Source organism: Cutaneotrichosporon oleaginosum (genome assembly GCF_008065305.1).
Source record: "Cutaneotrichosporon oleaginosum strain ATCC 20508 chromosome Unknown ATCC20508_contig02, whole genome shotgun sequence".
Lineage (NCBI taxonomy): Eukaryota > Fungi > Basidiomycota > Tremellomycetes > Trichosporonales > Trichosporonaceae > Cutaneotrichosporon > Cutaneotrichosporon oleaginosum.
In genome coordinates this window covers 2195164-2212607 of record NW_027072171.1, presented here as the reverse complement: position 1 = coordinate 2212607, position 17444 = coordinate 2195164, and the positions used below count along the sequence as shown (strand labels likewise).

Genomic DNA, 17444 nt, shown 5'->3' with positions numbered 1-17444 from the left:
CACATAGGCGCGCAAGCCCCAATTGATGCCAAGCCACGTGGAGTAGACACGCGCTAATTTCGAGCAGATTGGAAGGCATGAGGGATCCCTAATGGCCCTAATACTTTCATTAGTTTGCAAGAGGAGGGCCTGAATAACGAGTCGCGCGCGTTGTGTTATGTTTCGCTGCCTCCACCCCCGCGCGTAGTCTGATGAAGGGTTACCTGTACGAGCAGCTCCTCCTGGCACCACTTCGTCCTCCATCCCACTCCTTTCCTTTCTCTCTTGCAACTGCTATCGTTCACATCTCTCTCCATCACTTTTGCATTACCCCCCGCGATACCACTCTCACACCCACAGTCATGGTCAGTCACTGCTCTGTCTTCCAGCAGCTGTCCTGTGGGACACATCCTCGACAATCTCAGTGCTGACAACAGAATCCGCTTCTCGCGGCGGCCAACCAGGCGCAGTCGGGCCTCGACGATGACAAGCTTTCCGACTATGTCCCAGACTCGCGCGACCTCTCCATGTCTCGAGCTGTGAGTCGCGCTGTACCCTATAATTCCTTGCCGCAATCCCTGCATGACGCGTCTGTGACGAGGTTCGCCTAGGCGAACGTCGATATCGGGCGTCACGGCGAGCAAGGGAGAATTTGCTCTTCATTTTGAAGTGGCAGCGAGGGGATAGGCGTCGGGAAGCTAGCCTAGCGAACACTTCAGCTGATTTCAGGCATCGACATCGGGGTCGGACAAGCATCACATCAATACCGGGCCTGTAACGCCTGAAGATGATGGAGAGGACGAGTTGATTGACTCGGACGATGAACTCGATGAGGAGGCCATTGCGGGTGGCGAGGTGGTAAGAAGGCGTAAGGGAGGGCAGCTGACATCGCAGACCGTAACACCATCAGCTCAGCGTCGGCAGGAGCAGACGGCCGCGCGCAAAGCAGCCACATTGCAACGTAAAGCGCACATTCAGGACATCAGCCAAAAGCGCGGTGCTATGGAGAAGGCGAAGGTAGGCTCAGCCACGGGCCCGGGAGCTGACGTGCTAGCTCGCCGACTCAATGAAGCGCTTCAACTACCTGCTTGGTCAAACGGAGCTCTTCCAACACTTCGTGGATCTCAAGGTGGGTTCTCCAACGGAATGGAACTGACAATTCAGAAGCAGCGCGAGCCCGAGTTCGCTGCCATGCTTGACGAGCAGCTTGCTCAAAGCTCCAAGGGGAAGAAGAAGGCGAGGTGAGCTGTGGAGGCAGGACTTTGTTGACGCCAGCGATAACCGCCACCGCAAGTCTGAGAAGGAGGAGGACGAGGAGCTCCTGAAGGACGAGGATGCCGAGGACGACGCCTTTGTCTTTGAGGAAAGCCCAGCTTGTGAGATCTCATCGACACTTTCTCCAGCTGACTCCAGACGTCAAAGGCGGGAAGATGCGCGACTACCAGGTGCAGGGTCTGAACTGGATGGCCTCGTTGCATCACAATGGCATCAACGGTATCTTGGCAGACGAGATGGTGGGCCGTCTTTGTCAACTGCGCTGATGTATCAGGGTCTCGGCAAGACGCTCCAGACCATTTCGTTCCTTGGCTACCTCAAATTCCACCGCGGCATCAATGGTCCCCACCTCGTTGTCGTGCCCAAGTCCACCCTCGACAACTGGCAGCGTGAGGTTAACAAATGGGTGCCCGGATTCCGCGTCCTGGTGCTCCAAGGCACCAAGGAGGAACGCGTGAGTGCTGCGCAAATCGCGAACGGAATGTTGCTAACGTTGCCAGGCCCAACTCATCAATGACCAGATCCTCACCCAGAAGTTTGACATCCTCATCACCTCTTACGAGATGTGTCTGCGTGAGAAGTCGACTCTCCGCAAGTTCAGCTGGGAGTACATCATCATTGATGAAGCACACCGCATCAAGAATGTCGATTCGCTTCTCAGCCAGATCATCCGCACTTTCACGTCCCGTGGCCGCCTCCTGATCACCGGAACCCCACTCCAGAACAATCTCCAGGAGCTGTGGGCGTTGCTCAACTTCATTCTACCCGACGTCTTCTCGTCCAGCGAGGACTTCGACGAGTGGTTCAAGTCCAAAGAGGGCGATGAGCCGGACGCGATAGTCAAGCAGCTTCACAAGGTCCTTCGTCCCTTCCTCCTCCGCCGTGTAAAGTCTGATGTTGAGCACTCGCTCCTCCCCAAAAAGGAGATCAATCTCTACGTCGGCATGACCGAGATGCAGCGCAAGTGGTACCGTATGCTCCTCGAGAAGGACATTGACGCGGTTAACGGTGCATCCGGCAAGAAGGAGGGCAAGACGCGTCTGCTCAACATTGTCATGCAGCTACGCAAGTGTTGCAACCATCCTTACCGTGAGCGTGCAGCGACAGCAGCAGCTAACCACAGTCTTCGACGGCGCCGAGCCCGGTCCTCCCTACACCACGGATGAGCACCTCATCGACAATGCGGGCAAGATGATGATTCTGGACAAGTTGCTCAAGTCAATGCAGGCTAAGGGCTCGCGTGTTCTGATCTTTTCGCAGATGAGCCGTGTGCTTGACATTCTCGAGGACTACTGCCAATTCCGCGGCTTCAGTGAGTGTTCACAGCTGTTCTTGAGCTGTCCCGGCTGACTAGTGCAGAGTACTGCCGTATCGACGGTAACACTGCCCACGATGACCGTATCAGCGCCATCGATGACTACAACGCTCCAGACAGCGAGAAGTTCATCTTCCTCCTCACCACTCGTGCCGGTGGTCTGGGTATCAACCTTGTGACTGCCGATGTCGTCGTGCTTTTTGACTCGGACTGGAACCCGCAGGCAGACCTGCAGGCCATGGATCGCGCCCACCGTATCGGTCAGACCAAACAGGTCTACGTGTTCCGCTTCATCACGCAGGATGCCGTCGAAGAACGCATTCTGGAGCGTGCGACACAAAAGCTAAAGCTTGATCAATTGGTAATCCAGGAGGGCCGAGCCCAGCAGAACCAGAAGGTTGGCTCGAACAAGGATGAGCTGCTGGACATGATCCAGCATGGCGCGGAGAAGATTATCAACAGCTCGACAGACATGATGGTTGACGATGATATTGACGACATTATCCGGCGCGGCGAGGAGAAGACCGCTGAGCTCAATAAGAAATACCAGGGCCTTGATCTTGACGCGCTCAACAACTTCCGCTCGGAAAGCTTGATTAACCAGTGGGAGGGCGAGGACTTTGCTGCCAAGCGCAAGAGCATGATCTGGATCGAGCCCGCCAAGCGCGAGCGCAAGGGCAACTACTCGATCGATCAGTATTACCGCGACAACATGAAGACGGGACCATCAAAGCCGGACAAGCCCAAGATCCCGCGCCCTCCCAAGCAGGTACACATCAATGACTTCCAGTTCTACCCTCCCCGTCTCACCGACCTTCAGAACCGCGAGCACAACTTCTACCTCAAAGAGCAGAATTATGTTGTCCCGGTGCGCGAGCCTGAGGAGGGAGAGACTGCCGAGGATGTTGAGACCGAGAGGCAAGAGACTCAGGAGAAGATCAACAATGGTGAGTTTTGCGAAGAGAATCAAGCTAATTGCCAGCCGTCCCATTGACTGAGGAGGAGAAGGAAGAGAAGGAGGAGCTCGCAGGCGACGGGTTTGCCGACTGGCAGCGTCGCCACTTCCTGGCCTTCATCAAGGGGCTGGAGCGGTACGGGCGTGACGCTCTTGACAAGGTGGCGGCGGACATGCAGGACAAGACCGAGGAGGAGGTGCGCGAGTACGCTAAGGTATTCTTCAAGCGCTACACCGAGCTCAAGGATGCCGACAAGTACATGGCGCGTATCCGTGCTGGCGAGGAGAAGCTGCGCGAGAACGTGGACAAGATTGCGGCGCTCCACAAAAAGGTCAAGTCCTACAACTACCCGATGCAGGAACTGCGCGTGCAGTATGGGCAGAACAAGGGCAAGTCGTACTCTGACGAGGAGGATCGATTCCTGCTTGTGCGGATGCACCACCACGGAATCGACAGGGATGACTGCTACGAGCTCATCAAGCGGGACATTGGCGAGTGGCCGTTGTTCCGCTTCGACTGGTTTTTCAAGAGCCGCACGCCCGAGGAGCTGCGGCGCCGTGGGCAGACGTTGCTGCTGTGCCTGATGAAGGACCAAGCAGACGACAAGCCCAAGGGCGGCAAGAAGCGCGCACTGGACGATGTCAAGAGCAACGCAGCGAGTCGCGACACAACACCAAGTGGCGACAAGCGGAAGAAGGCGAAGAAGTAGAGGGCGAGGCCCACCATGTATCCTTATACCCGCTGGCCATGTATGCACGCCATGTCTCATTGCAGGGAGGAGGCTGAGCAGGTCGTTGAACGCGTAGGTTGACACGACGCTGAAAAAGGAAGAAACTCGCATGCTCTGCTGTGACCGACACTGGGACTGTGGCCCTTCTCTGCGCGCTCTCAGTCACGATGAATGGTGCATGCAAGTCTGAATGAGCCGGCCGAGCCGGTGTCGCCGACGGGGTCGGGCTTGTCTAGATAGATGAGGAGTGTGGGGCTTAGACCTTGAAGCCGTAGCCGCGCATGCACGCCTTGTGCTGGTCTATCAAGTCGGCGCACTTGATGGCCGCCTCGTCCGAGTTGTACTTGATGAAGCAGTCGTCACGCGCCGACTTGGTGACGGGGCAGGCGCAGCATCTGGCGTGAGCAACGCATCCTCCCAGATCGACAACAGTGGAGGTAGGGAAGAAGAGTGCGGAGCGGTGTCAACCGGCGTCGCTGGCGCCGCGTCAGCACCGAGTCAGCGCCGCGTCACTCGGCGTACATCTCTCCAAGACCGTGTTGGCAGGGTCAGAGCTAGTGACCGCCGAGCCGCTATGCCGCAACGCCGACACGTCTTTGACACTCGCTTCCACCTCCACCTGCAGCACTCACGGCTTGAGGCCCTTGGGGTTGAGGGGGTTGACCTCCTTGGGCTGCTCGGACGCGGGCTTGGTTCTGGTCTCAGCGAAATCAACGTTCTAGCTCACGGTGCAGGCATGGTGAAAGATGAGGGCGAAGACAAAACGAGATGAGACGCGAGAAACAAAATACTTGAGCAGGACAACTTGGTAAGCACGAATTCGGACATCATCTCGGAGCTCGGGGTCGTCCGCGTCCCTGGCTTGCATGGAAAAGGCGGAGATCACCGATCTCCGTCTTCTTCTGCCTCCCACGTCATGACGTTCCTGGAAGGGAGGCGAATGACTCGGGCCGACCTTCTCTCGCAGCGGCGGCCGGCATGTCGGGTCTCGTCTCCGAACCTCCATCCTCACTCCGCCACTCTCATCATCCCCCACCCCCTCCTCGCCATCAGCTCCTCCTCGCCTCCATCTCTTCTCTCTTCGCCCTCATCTTGTCTCCGCCCTTGCCTTTGACTACGCTCACAAGTGACTGCACGGGACGCCTGTGCTTTTCTTCCTTCCATCCCACCAACCCCCCATACCTAATCCGCTACCATGTCCCTCCGCGCCGCCCTCCGCTACTTCGCCACGCGCAACGCCGGCGCATCCTCCCTCCGCGCTGCATCGACGGCTGCCGCTGCCGCCCCAACCCCTCCCACTGAAGCCGAGGAGCTCCCATCAATGGAGTCGATGCGCACCAAGGCGCGCCGCGTATACAAGGAGGTGAGTGGCCCTGCCACTGATAACGAGGCTGACAACAGCTCCACCGTCTCGGCCGTGACTAGTAAGTTCCACATGAGCGACAGGCAATCCTATCGCCCCTCGTGTCTGATACGGACGCGTCGCGACGCTCGGACATCGCAGCCACTCGTCACCTCGCCGCCAGCAGCTGCAGTCGCTGACTCCAGCCCCGACCCCGAGTACAACTTCAACATGCGCCTCCGCCGCGCATTCGAGAGTACGTCTGCTTGCGGAGCTCAGCTAACCGCAGAAAACGCCAACATTACCGACCCCGTCAAGCTCAAGCAGCAGCTCGACCTCGCCGAGCACATCAAGAAGGGTGAGTGGGAGGCTGGGGGGTGGGCAGTGGGGAGGCGTGCAAAGACACCTCGCGGCGAGGAGGACGAAGACGTAGCTCTGCTCTGCTGTGCTCCGCAACCTCCACCTTCGCGACCCCTTATCGCGTCCGCGCCGCCCGTGATCGCGGCGGCGAAGTTTTCGCACGGGGTGTGGTTGCGGGGTCCGCGGGGGTGGCGTGTGGGGTGGTGGCATTTTGACTCGGGCGGAGTGCCGAAAGCGAGTGCTTGTTTGGATCCTCGCGTCATCGCGTTGATCTAACCGACTTGATGCCACGCATGTCCAGGCACCCAAGCGAGCCCGTCCGAGCTATTCCGCTGCACGCGTCGTCGTCTTATCTCGGCGCTCTTCGGCGATGCGTTGCAGCGGCGCAGAACGCCGGGCTTGGCGTATGTCACGTGGTGTTGGACTGTCGACGCGCCAGACTGTTGTCGGCTGCAGCCACAAGTGCTCGCTGACACCGCAGAGATTCTCGCAATGTACTCGATCCGCAAGTACCGCCATCTGCGCCGGGCGTACCACCCGAACGAGGCGCCGCGCGAGTTCCACGAGGATTTCGCGCTGCCCGACGACAAGCGGGCGTGATCGCCCGCGACCAGACGCTCTGAACTCGAGCACGCTGAGCCGGCAGAGCCGCTCAGCCCTGCGCGCCGACGCGCGCCCGTCTGATCTCCAGATCTAACTGTACCGTACCATGCCACGAATAGATAACGCAGCCAGAACGACTCGGTAATCCGTAACATTGATCTATATCTGGTATACATGCGGGGTATGGCGGACTGATCCTAAGCCCACTACTAACTAATCCTGACGGCGCCGCGCACGCTTGACGTCCATAAATGCGTCCGCCCTCCGCTTCTTGCTCGCCTTCTTGTTGACGCCACGCTTCTCCTGCCGGGCCGCCCACGCGCGCGGGTCCGCGACAGCCATGCGCTGCCGCTTCTCCCGCCGCTCGCCACGTTTGGCGGTCGTCCGCCGCCGGATCGCCTCCCACGCCTTGGAGAATGCCGTTGTCCCGACCTTGGCCGAGACGAAGTCGCGCACCTCGGTCGCGAGCGTGCGCAGCTCGGCCACGCCGTTGCCGCCGGGCCCTTCGGGCCCCACGAGACCCACGAGGTCGCCGCCTTCGTCTGTGATGCGGTACACGGGACCCAGGACGTGCGGGAGGAACTGACGCGCCTGCGCGCGGTTCAGCGCGTCGAGTGTGCCTGCGAAGAACCGGAGGATGCACTGCACCGGCCCGACCCACGGGAGGGGCTGGCCGGGGAGCGCGCTGTTCGTCGCGGGGCGGTGGATGATCAGACGGCGCGCAAGGAAGGACATGCGCGACATGAGCCAGTGCAGCGGGCGCTCGCCATCGCTCGGGCCCTCCTCTCCCTCGCCTTCGTCGTCCTCGTCCTCGTCCATCTCGGCATCCGCGCCGTTGGCTTCGCCCTTGTTCGCCTTGTCCGTCTTGGCCCAGTGCTTGCTGATGTTCCACAGGAGCTTGACGAGCTGGTCGGCGAGCTTGGCGTCCACGACGACATCAGCACCAGTCTCGCTCTTGCTCCCGCCCAGGAGAATGCAGGACTTGCGTGCGACGTCGAGCGCGGCATCGGCGTCCAGTGCGTCCGCGTCGGCCGCGAGCAAAACGGCAAGAGCACGTGCGGAGCCGAAGCGCACCCATTCGTGTGGGAAGAGGAGGTGGGCGGTAATCGCATCCCACGGCATCTCGCGAGCAGACGCAGGGCGCGCCTTGAGTGCCTTGGCGACGAGCGCGAGGGCCTGGTGCGGGACGGCGTGGTCGAGCTCGAGCTCAATGTCACTCGCCTCAGCGCGGGCGAGGTTGGCCGCGCCGTCCTCGAGGACGGGCGTGATTAGAGCAGGGAGGCCACGTGTGAGCTCGCCCTCGCTGTCTTCCGCTTCGCAGAGGAGACCGTATACTGCCAGCGAAGAGGCGGCCAGGGCAGGCTGTTCCTCCTTAACCGCGATCCAACCCTGGAGCACGCCCAGCATATGCGCTTGCTTGTCCTCGTGAAGAGCGCGATACAGCTGCTGGAGCAGCGCGCCAGCCATGTTACGACACTTCTCCGCGTCATCGTTGGCGAGCACGCCGACGAGAGCGACGAAGAACATATCTGCGTATGCCTCGATCAGCTCGGGCGAGAACTTGGTGAAGATGGCGGAAAGAACCTCCATGACGGAGATGCGACCGCTCTCGAAAACATAGTCCAGGTTGCGCGCGAGGAAGGTCATCTGCTGCTTGAGACGGCCCTTGCCCTGCGGGTAGTCGAGGAGGAACTGCATGAGCACGCCGCGGCACATCTCCTGCACGTGCGTGCTCTGGCTCGTGACCATGATGCTGCTGACGCGCTCCATGAGGTCGTAGATCTCTGGAACAACGAAGCGGCGCGCGACCACGGCGCGAAGGACCGTGAATAGGCATGACTGGCGCTCGTGGTCCTCCAGATCCGGCGAGGCCACCTCGATAAGGTAGCGGAGCTGAGCATCCGAAATGCTGGTCGCCTTGCAGTCGCGGATGAGGACGGCGAGCGTCTTGAGTGCGGTCTGAGCAACCTCGCTTTCAGCGGTGCCGCCAGCGTTCTTGATGATCTTGAAGATATTGTTCACAAATGCGGGAAGGGCCTCGTCCACCTGCGGGACCGGGCACTTAGCCACCGCTGCTGTGGCCTTCAGGCCCAGTGTGAGGATACCCGCCTCCGGCGAGTACAGGGTGTTTCCAATGGCGTTGACGAGCGGCCCGAGGCGCGAAAGAATATTGATGTCGTCAAAGTCAAACTTGCCACGGCGGAAGGCCGTGACAAACAGGTCAAGACCGAAGGTGACGAATTTGTGCGCATTCTGTGGGTACACGTCCTCGTCCTCCTTCATGTCCCGCTTCATCTGCACTGTGAAACGGTCGTTGACGGCAGACTTGGGCGCCTTACGCTTCGGGCGAAGGTACGCCGAATTGCCATTGATAAGCGAATAGCACAAGCTGAGGATGTCCTGAGGCCCGACGAATGTGTTCGAGTTGAGACCAAGCGCGATACGGCGCAACACCTCGTCGACCTGGGCCATCGTCTTGACCGCCTGAGAGACGTGCATGATCTCACGCACGGGCGCGAGCACAGCCGCAATTTTGGAAGGCGACACCAGACGCGAGACAAGTTGGAATGTGTCGTTACCACGAGACAGCGCGCCGCGCACTTCACGCATCTTCGTCTTGAAGCCCTCGGTGGCAACATCTTTGCCGCTCTCACCCCAGATGACCTCGGCGGCGACCTCAACCGCGTCCGAGACCGCCTCATCGAGGTTAGCGAACCGGTCGCCCGCCTCAGTCGTGGCGTGTACGAGAATCGAGTGCACTGTAATGGCCAGCGTGTGCTTCTGCGGGCCGCGCTGCAGCGCGGTACGCAGCTCCTTGATGACACGGACCAGCCACGTCGGGCCAAGGAAAACGGCGATCTTGCCAACGGTGTCGCGTGCAATGTCGCGGGTGTCCTGGTCCTTGCTGCGTAGAATTTGGGCGACCGTCGTGACAGTGCGCAGGATTTCGTTTGACGACGTCTCGTCCGGAAGCGCAGCCGCAAGCTTGACGATTCCGAGGGCGACGGGAATGCGCACGGTATCCTCCGTCTCGCCCTTCTGCGCGACAAACTTGGACAGGTTTGGAAGCAAACGTGTGAGGACGACGTTTGTGATCTTCTCCGTGGCCTGAGCCTGGGCCTCCTCCGACAGCTCAGCCTCACCGGCTTGGCCGTTGGCGTCAACCTCGGTCTCGACCTCGATAGCCTCGACCGCAGTGTCCTCCTCTTCCTTCTCGGTCTCGCCAACCTTGGCGCCGCCCTTCAGGTCAAAGTGGAAGTTATCCAGGCACGCGGTGACCGCACGGATGTAGAACTTCTGCTGGTTGGTCTGCGGCGTGCCCAACTTGAGGAAGCGGTTGATCAGCGCGTTGTAGCGCGACCAACGGAGTTGTCCGGCAAGACCGCCGACGGCGGTGATGGCCTCATTGACGAGGTGGTGGTCGGTGACATCCGTTGAGCCGGTCAGGATGTGCTCCAGCACGACAAGGAAAATGCTCGAGATGGACGCCTCGCGAATGCCACCCTCCGACACGATGTCACGCAGACGACGGATCGCACGCGCGCGACGATGCACCTGGATGTGACCCAAGTTGACGAAAATGTTGGTCTCATCGTCGTCGCCGAGGAGAGGGCGCATCTCAGCGAGCGCTGGCACGCCGGGACACTCCCTCACAGCAGCCGCGAAAACAAGGAGCGCCTCGTTGCGCACAAGCTCCACCTTGGAAAGCAGGATGCGGCGGAGGGAGGGGAGTACGACCGTCTTGAGCTGGTCGACGAGTGGGCCCTCGCTGGCCTCGCCGATGATCTTGGCGAAGCGCTGCAACACGCCAGAGGCATTCGTGCGAATCGACAACTCCTCTGGGTCCTGGATGAAGCTGAGCGAGCTGCGGAGGATTGGAAGCCACTCGCGTGCGTTCTGAGGCAGCTCGCTTGTCGGAGCGTCGTTGAGCTGCGCAAACGCCTCGAGGCGCTTGTCGAAGTCGGGCTCGTCCATCCGCTTTGCGCGGTACGCGTTCAGGTCCGCAACGAGAGCGACAGAACGGGCGAGCGAAGCGTCTGCCTCGCCGAACGTATTGAAGGCAGAAACGAGGGCGCGACGCGACGCTGGGAAGTGCAGCGTCTGGAACAAGTTCGAGATCATGTTGTAGCTCTGGTGGAAGAAGGCCGACGACGGGTCGGCGAAGTCAGGCGATATGGCGTACAGCTTCTGCAATGTGAGTAGGATGTTGACCTTGGCCTTCTCGGGCACCTGGCGACCAGGCTGGCGGAGCATTGGAGCCAGAAGGGCCGCGAGCTGCTGCGCCTGCTTGCCATCGGACACGATAGACGAAAGGCGCGTCAGAATGGCCAGCAGGCGGCGCATGATATCCTCGTTGGCGGAGGAGCGGAGGGTCTCGACAAGGCCGATGATGTTATCGAGAAGCGGGCGGATGTGGGGCATAAGCACGTCTGTGATGATCTCGGGCTCGTCGTCGATGAGCAGCGAGTCGATAACGTCGAACACGCGTCCCACAACAGCAGGCTTGACCTTGACGGCGGTCATGCATGCAAACGTCTTGGGCAGCGTACGGTCGTCGTACTGCACGAGGCTCTTGGCCGTTTCGGGTGAGCTCGCCAGCGCCGCGATGAGGTCAAGGGTGCCAGAGGGCGCCTGAGTGTTCTCGACCTCGAGGAGAGCAAGACGAGGCGAAATGACAGCTGAGAACAGCACGGGGAGGTAGGGAGAGAAGTCGAAGTCCAACACGGTGGAGCGGAGGAACTGAACGAGGCGCTTGAGACCCGTCGACCGGACGGTGCGGAGGGGCACGGCACCCTTGTCCTCGGCCTCAACCTCCTCCTCGTCCTCGTCGACCTCTTCCTCCGCTTCTCCAACCTTCTCGGCATCAATGCCGGCCTGCGCCTGACGCACGAGCACAATCGTTGTGCTAATGAGGCGCGGCCAATGCGGCGCCGTCTGCGGGGCGAGGTACCGCAAGACGTCGTACAGGAAGGTGAGGTAACCAAGTTGCTGGCGGCCGGGGGCGATAAGTGTTGTGGTCTCCAGGGCCATCGGCGAGATTTCTTCGACCTGGCCGAACGGCTCGAGCATGAGGTCGACAAGAGTCTTCAGCTCGTCGGAGCTGCATCCACTCAGCGCGGTGAGAACAGCCTGCTTGCGCGCGCCCTGGCCTTGCGCAGTGCTGCTACGTGCCTTGCGCGACATCATGATGCCGTACAACAGGCGGATGGCGGCGTCAATGAACTCGGGACGGTGCGAGGGCTCGATGACCTCCGAGTCAACGCTGAGGTCGAGGTGGACAAGCTCGTCGCGGAACTTGGCGTCCTCGAGGAGATTGAACATGCGTTCACGATATGGCACAAGGTTGGGCGACTTGTATGTCATGAGGCACTTGAGCGCCACGCTCTGCACCTTGGACTCGCCCTTGGACAGGAGAGTAAGGTAAAGCGTGTGCAGCTCAATAGAGCGATACGCCGCCTTCGGGTTGACGAATTTGGCACAGAGCTCGAGGAAGTTGATGGTGCGCTCCTGCCGCTTGCGCGTTGAGAGATGCCCGGAGGCAACGGTCACTTCGTCCTCGGACGCCCCTGTGACGGCAAGCACGACGGGGACGACCACTCGAGTGTGTTTTTCAGCGAGACCAGGGTTGGCAATAAGCACGGCAAGCAGCTGCGCCTCGTAGTTGAGCACATCCAGGCGATCCTTGGAGATTTGATACTGATATAAGCGTTGTATGAATGCTCAGCTTACGGTAACTTCCACCACGTCGAGGTTTGCTGTATCGTTCGTCTCCTGCCATGCGCGAAGGACATTATTGCGCGCACGCAACAGACCGTGGCAACGGAACTCGGCGCTCTCTTCCGAGTCATCCTCAACCTCCTCCTGGATGGCCTTCTGCCTCGTCCAGTCGGGGTAAAGAACCTCAAGATCAGGCATAACGGCCTCCCCGGCGACGATCGTCTTCTGCAGCTCGCCCCAAACCGTCGTCCAGATTGACTCGGCGTGAGAGCCGACCAGTGAAGTGAGAGCGGTCACAGTTTCAGCCCACACGGGGCGGAAGTTGACCTTGAGCTGCACGATAAGGTAGTTGATCGCCCACTTAGTCGGCGCGGCGGCCTTGTCGGAGTCAGAAAGCGCGGCGAGCTGGCGGCTAAGACGCGCGATCTGTGTTGTGCGGTCGCGTGTGTTCTTCAGCGATATCTCCGCCTGCTCAATCGCCTTGCACTGATTCCAGATGGCCGGGTCCTCGCTGGCCACAGCGAGAATACGCAGAGAAGAGAGACGGAGGGCAGAGTCAGCGGACATAAGATTGGGGAGAAGAACGTGAATGCCGTCCTGTTTAGGCGCCTCAGGCCAGTGCTCTGCAAAGTCTGCGACCTGAACCAGCACCTCGCGGCTCCAGTGCCAGTGCCGGACAAGTACGTTCAAGATGTCGTTGTCGATGATGTACGCCTTGAACTGCTCCTGTACGGCGGCAGGGCCGCGGAGCGCAAGTTGGAACATGGAGGACAGGAGGCGTCCGATAACGTGGGTGTCGTTCCACGCACCTCCCTCTTGCCAGTTCTTCGCCGCCGACTCGGGATTCTCTAAGAATCCGGCCAGAATTGATACAAGGTGCTCAGAGAAATGCTTGCTCTCGCCGGCGAGGTATGGGATAAGCTCGAGGACCTGACCGAGGATGCGGCGCTCCTGGGTGTCGAACTCGCCAAGCGACGCGAGTGTCTTCGCCAGCGCCTTGACGAGGGCCTGCCGCCACTTGCCGCCCTGAACGTTGGAGAGTCCGCCTGCGAGGAAGCCTGCGCCAGCAATGTTGTTCAGCAGCACGAGGGTGGACAGCGGGTCCTTCTCCAACCCGCTGAGTGCAGTCCGCGCGATGTGTGCGAGCAGGAACTGCTCGATACCAGCCCACTTGAAGGCAACGCACATGTTAACGAAGGCGGACAACTCGGCGGTCGGCAGCGCCTGCCACAGAGCGTCGATGAGCCCGACGCCGGGGTTAAGCCACTGTGCCAGCTTGCCCGAGTTCAGCGTCCCGACGATACACGCTACCAAAGCTTTGCGCCAGCGGTTACGCTCGGCGCGCGCCTCGTCCGCGAGACCCTCAGAGTCCGCCGCGACGTCCTTAATGTGCGCGACCAGAGACTGGAGCTTGAGCATGGTGGGCTTGAGCTCGGCCGAAGGGAAGCGCTTGCCCTTGCGAGTGAAAAGGAAAGTGGCAAGAACATCGAGGAAAGCAGTAGAGGTGGTGAAGTTCGCGGTCGACTTGGCCTTGGAGCTAGTTGCAGCATTGTGGTCGACCAGGTCAAGGCGCGAAACTACAGCCTGAATCAGAGGTGCCGTCTCGGAAGACGAGCAGTGGTGCACGAGGGCGATCGTGACATGCCGCATTGTCGCAATCTGCTCCTCGGTAGTGTTGGTGGCGAGGTCATCAAGAAGGATCGTATAAATGGTGATAGATGGAGAGTGGAGATGAGTCTTGGTGCCCTTCATGGCATTGGCCCAGACGGCCTCAATACCCGGCGTTGGCTCCTCAAGGAGCACACGAGTGAGATGGTTAAGGGCTTCATTGCGCGCCTTGCGGAGCAGAGCAGCCCACGCCTCCGCCAGCGCCTTGCGGACGTAGCCCTTGTTCGCGGGGCCGAGGTAGGGCCGGACGGCTGCCCAGGCGGCGCGCAAGTGGGCCGTGTTCTCCGCGCGCGTAAGTGACGGCGCGACGCTGCTCAATGAGCGCGAAAGAGTTGAGTATGTAGCCTCAACCAGCTTCGGCTCGAGGGCCCGTAGTGCGCCGACGCGCACCAGATCCTTCGTTGTCGTCGCGAAATGCGGCACCCCGGCGCTGAGCACCGTAGCGTAGAGCGCCTGCACGAGGAGCAGCGCGGAGCCAAGGCCCGAGTGTTCGTGAGTCTCGCCGTTCTTGAGCTTCGAGAAGAAAGCGCTGAAATGCTCCGTGATGGGCTCCAGGTTGAGGAGAATGAGTGGCAGTGTCCGCGTAAGCGGGTGCAGCGCGCGCGCCAGGTCCTGGTATCCCGTTGTCAGGTCCTGGAGCTCGAGGCGAGCCATCTCAGCGAGGAGGGGAAGTTCCTGCGGTTAGTTGCGCCGGAGGGAGAGCCCACCTCGGGGTCCTTCTCCCAGTCGAGTCCCTTGCGCCGCCCCACATCCACGGAGATGTGGCCGAGCTTCTGTGTATACGTCTCATACTGGTGTCAGCGAGGTCGCGAAAGCGTCCAGAAACTTACGCGGAAACGCTTTGCTGGTGGTTCAGCCATGATGCTCTATCTCGAAGGCTGCTGCCTGCGTCGAGCAATGGTTAGTTGTGTGAAGTGTTGCACGAGCACCGTATGAATCGCATCTGGCCCAAATAATCTTCAACCTCCACCGCGGAATCTATCATCACGTGGAGAGCTCTCCCACGGTCGACTCACCACCTCCACCTCCGCCCCCGCATGCAATGTTGGCGCGATGCATGAGTGCGCTTGACTTTCCTCTCAGCATAGCAAGATGGCACCCAAGCGCCCCTCTTCCGTCCTGCCCTCCGCCATGTCCTCGCCACTTTTTGAGCGGTTGAAGAACATGCGCGTCGTTCTTGCCTCGGGCTCCCCGCGGCGGAAGGACATCTTCGAGAACATCGTGGGTTCCTCGAGCTCGGCACTGCTGACGATAGGGCTTCAAGCCCGAGATCATTCCGTCAACGTTTGAGGAGGACTTGTCAAAGGCGGACTTCGAAGGCCATCTGGCCGATTACCCCATTGCGACTGCCGGCGAGAAGGTATGAGCTGACTGAGGACCAGCTAACGCCAGGCGATGGAGGTGTACGAGCGCTTGATGCGGGAGAACGACGAGGACCCCGCGCAGATCGTTATAAGCGGTGGGCTATACGGAAGTGGTATATCTGACTGCAGCGGATACAGTAGTCATCTTCCCGCCCGAGAAGGAGACAGTCGAGGGCGGCAGCGCTCATGGCGAGAGGAGCGAGATCCTCGAAAAGCCAGTGAACAGAGCCGAGCAGGTAGCTATACAAGATGGCGCGAACTGACGCCAGTTCCGCATCCTCGACCTCATGTCTGGGCGAAGCTGCGAGGTCGTCACAGGTGTGTGCATTGGTACGTTATCTGTATGGACTGGCTGACGCCAGTGTTCCCTACCCTCGAGGCCCCGGGGTTCAAGCTCAAGTCCATCTCATGCTCTACACTTGTCCACTTCTTCGAGAACACGGTGAGTCAAAAAGCCCTCTTCCAAGCTGACGGACAGAAAGAGGAGATTCAGTCTTACGTCGAGCATGGGGAAGGCCACGACCGCGCCGGCGGCTTTGCAATCCAGGTGAGCTTGCAAATACGGGGCCCAGCTGACACCAGGGACTCGGTGGCCTCCTCATCGACAGGATAGACGGTAGTTACGACAACTGCGTGGGCTTCCCGTCGAGCCAGTTCTGGAAGTGGATGTCACGGCTGGATGAGGAGGGAACATTTAACGATATCTAGATTGCATGTATCCCCTAGATGGTGATTTGTTGCTCGACGACAGCAATCTTCTTCTTTCCACGCTGGTACACAGCGTACACCTCCTCGCGCTCGACGTAGCGATCTCCTTCCCGGAATATGTGTGCGCCGTCTGCCGACAACTCCCCTACCCCGTCGACTGGTGTGAGGGTGTAGATGATCTCAAGGGCACTCAGGACGCCGCCGTACGCGTATGAGATGCCTGTGTCAATGATGATGACATCTCCGCCGCAGCGGTCCACGATGCGCTCAAAGTCGGGGGTGTGCCCGCCGATGATACGGCGTACCCCGAGCTTCTCCTGGAGCTCGGCCGCCCACGCGCACACAGTCTTCTCGTCGGGCACGTCCGCAAGACCGCGCCACCACAACGGTCCTTCGCCGTCGTAGACGGACGCCTCAGCGGGCGTGGTGCCCTCCGGCAGCCCTCGGTAAGGGTTGGGCGGGTGAGGCGGGGCCATGGGAGGCGTGAGACCGCGCTTGAGAAGCGAGGCGCCGAGCTCGTTGATGCGGTCCGGGTAGGGAAGGAGGTGGGGGTACGAGGGACGGAGGGAGCCGTGTGTGAAGGAGAGGGAAGGGGCGCCTTTGAATGGCGCAAGATGGACGCGCTGTGTGGTGGTGTAGTTTGCCAACCACTCCTGGCCGAGCCATCCGTCGAGCGAGAGGTCGTGGAGACGCTGCTTTGGGCCGCCCCAGTGCGCGATGTCAGCCTTGGAGACGTAGCGCCAGTCGCCGATGGCGTCCATGTACTCGTGGTTGCCGAGAATCGTGTACAGCTGGCCACCGGCGTCGCGGATAGGGTCGCGCAGCTGCGCCATGAGGCGGTAGATGTCAAGCGCATACGTCCCACGGTCGATGTTGTCGCCCGTCTGCACAAGAATGTCGGTGCCGCCGACCCACTTGTCATGCTCGTCGATGAGCTTGGCCATGCGCAGAACTGCCTTGGTGTTCCTTATGTCTGTGCTCAGCGCTGCCGCGTTTCAGGGAGACGCACCACCGTGCAGGTCGCCAACGGCGACCAGACGTTGTCGGAACGCCTGCCTTGGCGGTTTCTCTTCGCGCACTATCGAGCCCAGAATGAGCCAGAGGGCGATGGCGCAGGCGACGAAGAGGATCCACTGGGTCCTGTTGAGCATGGTGGGGGCGGAGGTGGACGATGCGATGGAGAAAGTGACGTTAGGAGACGGGGAACGGTGATCGGCGGGTGGGACAGGGCGGTTCGCTTGGCGACATGCAGATCGAACGGAAGCAAATGCGTGGAGACCCCGCCTCCACATGAGGAGTCGCTGGCTGCGCTTCTCAGGATGAGACGGCGCCGAGACACCGAAACACGCCGAGGGCCATCCATTCACCGCGTGCGCCTCTTGACTTGTCCTGCTTTCTCATCATCCTCTGTCTCCATCCTCTCTCA

The 17444-nt window shown here is 60.4% G+C and overlaps 6 protein-coding genes across 6 annotated transcripts; 3 read left to right on the top strand and 3 right to left on the bottom strand.

Annotated features, from left to right (window-relative positions):
* Positions 1–506: 506 nt before the first annotated feature.
* On the top strand, positions 507–4234 carry COLE_02556 (uncharacterized protein; the record flags this gene model as incomplete). Its single annotated transcript, XM_018423663.2, has 12 exons — positions 507–518; positions 709–837; positions 874–996; positions 1034–1108; positions 1144–1220; positions 1255–1355; positions 1393–1493; positions 1529–1708; positions 1755–2343; positions 2378–2566; positions 2614–3516; positions 3552–4234. 12 exons carry the CDS (start codon positions 507–509, stop codon positions 4232–4234), a joined length of 3162 nt encoding a protein of 1053 aa, XP_018277545.2.
* A 277-nt stretch (positions 4235–4511) lies between these two features.
* Positions 4512–5086, bottom strand: COLE_02555 (uncharacterized protein; the record flags this gene model as incomplete). Its single annotated transcript, XM_018426818.2, has 3 exons — positions 4512–4650; positions 4888–4950; positions 4983–5086. 3 exons carry the CDS (start codon positions 5084–5086, stop codon positions 4512–4514), a joined length of 306 nt encoding a protein of 101 aa, XP_018277544.1.
* Positions 5087–5450: 364 nt separating this feature from the next.
* Positions 5451–6557, top strand: COLE_02554 (uncharacterized protein; the record flags this gene model as incomplete). The annotated part of the gene is made up of 5 exons (XM_018423662.2): positions 5451–5618; positions 5657–5679; positions 5804–5853; positions 5887–5955; positions 6439–6557. The coding sequence occupies 5 exons, from the start codon at positions 5451–5453 to the stop codon at positions 6555–6557; spliced, it is 429 nt and encodes a 142-aa protein (XP_018277543.1).
* Positions 6558–6773: 216 nt separating this feature from the next.
* COLE_02553 (uncharacterized protein) lies at positions 6774–14806 on the bottom strand (the record flags this gene model as incomplete). Its single annotated transcript, XM_018426817.2, has 4 exons — positions 6774–12257; positions 12291–14621; positions 14654–14737; positions 14777–14806. 4 exons carry the CDS (start codon positions 14804–14806, stop codon positions 6774–6776), a joined length of 7929 nt encoding a protein of 2642 aa, XP_018277542.1.
* A 232-nt stretch (positions 14807–15038) lies between these two features.
* COLE_02552 (uncharacterized protein) lies at positions 15039–16018 on the top strand (the record flags this gene model as incomplete). The annotated part of the gene is made up of 8 exons (XM_018425005.1): positions 15039–15167; positions 15202–15306; positions 15339–15405; positions 15440–15546; positions 15580–15640; positions 15673–15752; positions 15789–15857; positions 15893–16018. 8 exons carry the CDS (start codon positions 15039–15041, stop codon positions 16016–16018), a joined length of 744 nt encoding a protein of 247 aa, XP_018277541.1.
* Positions 16019–16032: 14 nt separating this feature from the next.
* COLE_02551 (uncharacterized protein) lies at positions 16033–17169 on the bottom strand (the record flags this gene model as incomplete). Its single annotated transcript, XM_018421457.2, has 2 exons — positions 16033–16991; positions 17028–17169. The coding sequence occupies 2 exons, from the start codon at positions 17167–17169 to the stop codon at positions 16033–16035; spliced, it is 1101 nt and encodes a 366-aa protein (XP_018277540.1).
* Between the last annotated feature and the right edge of the window lie 275 nt (positions 17170–17444).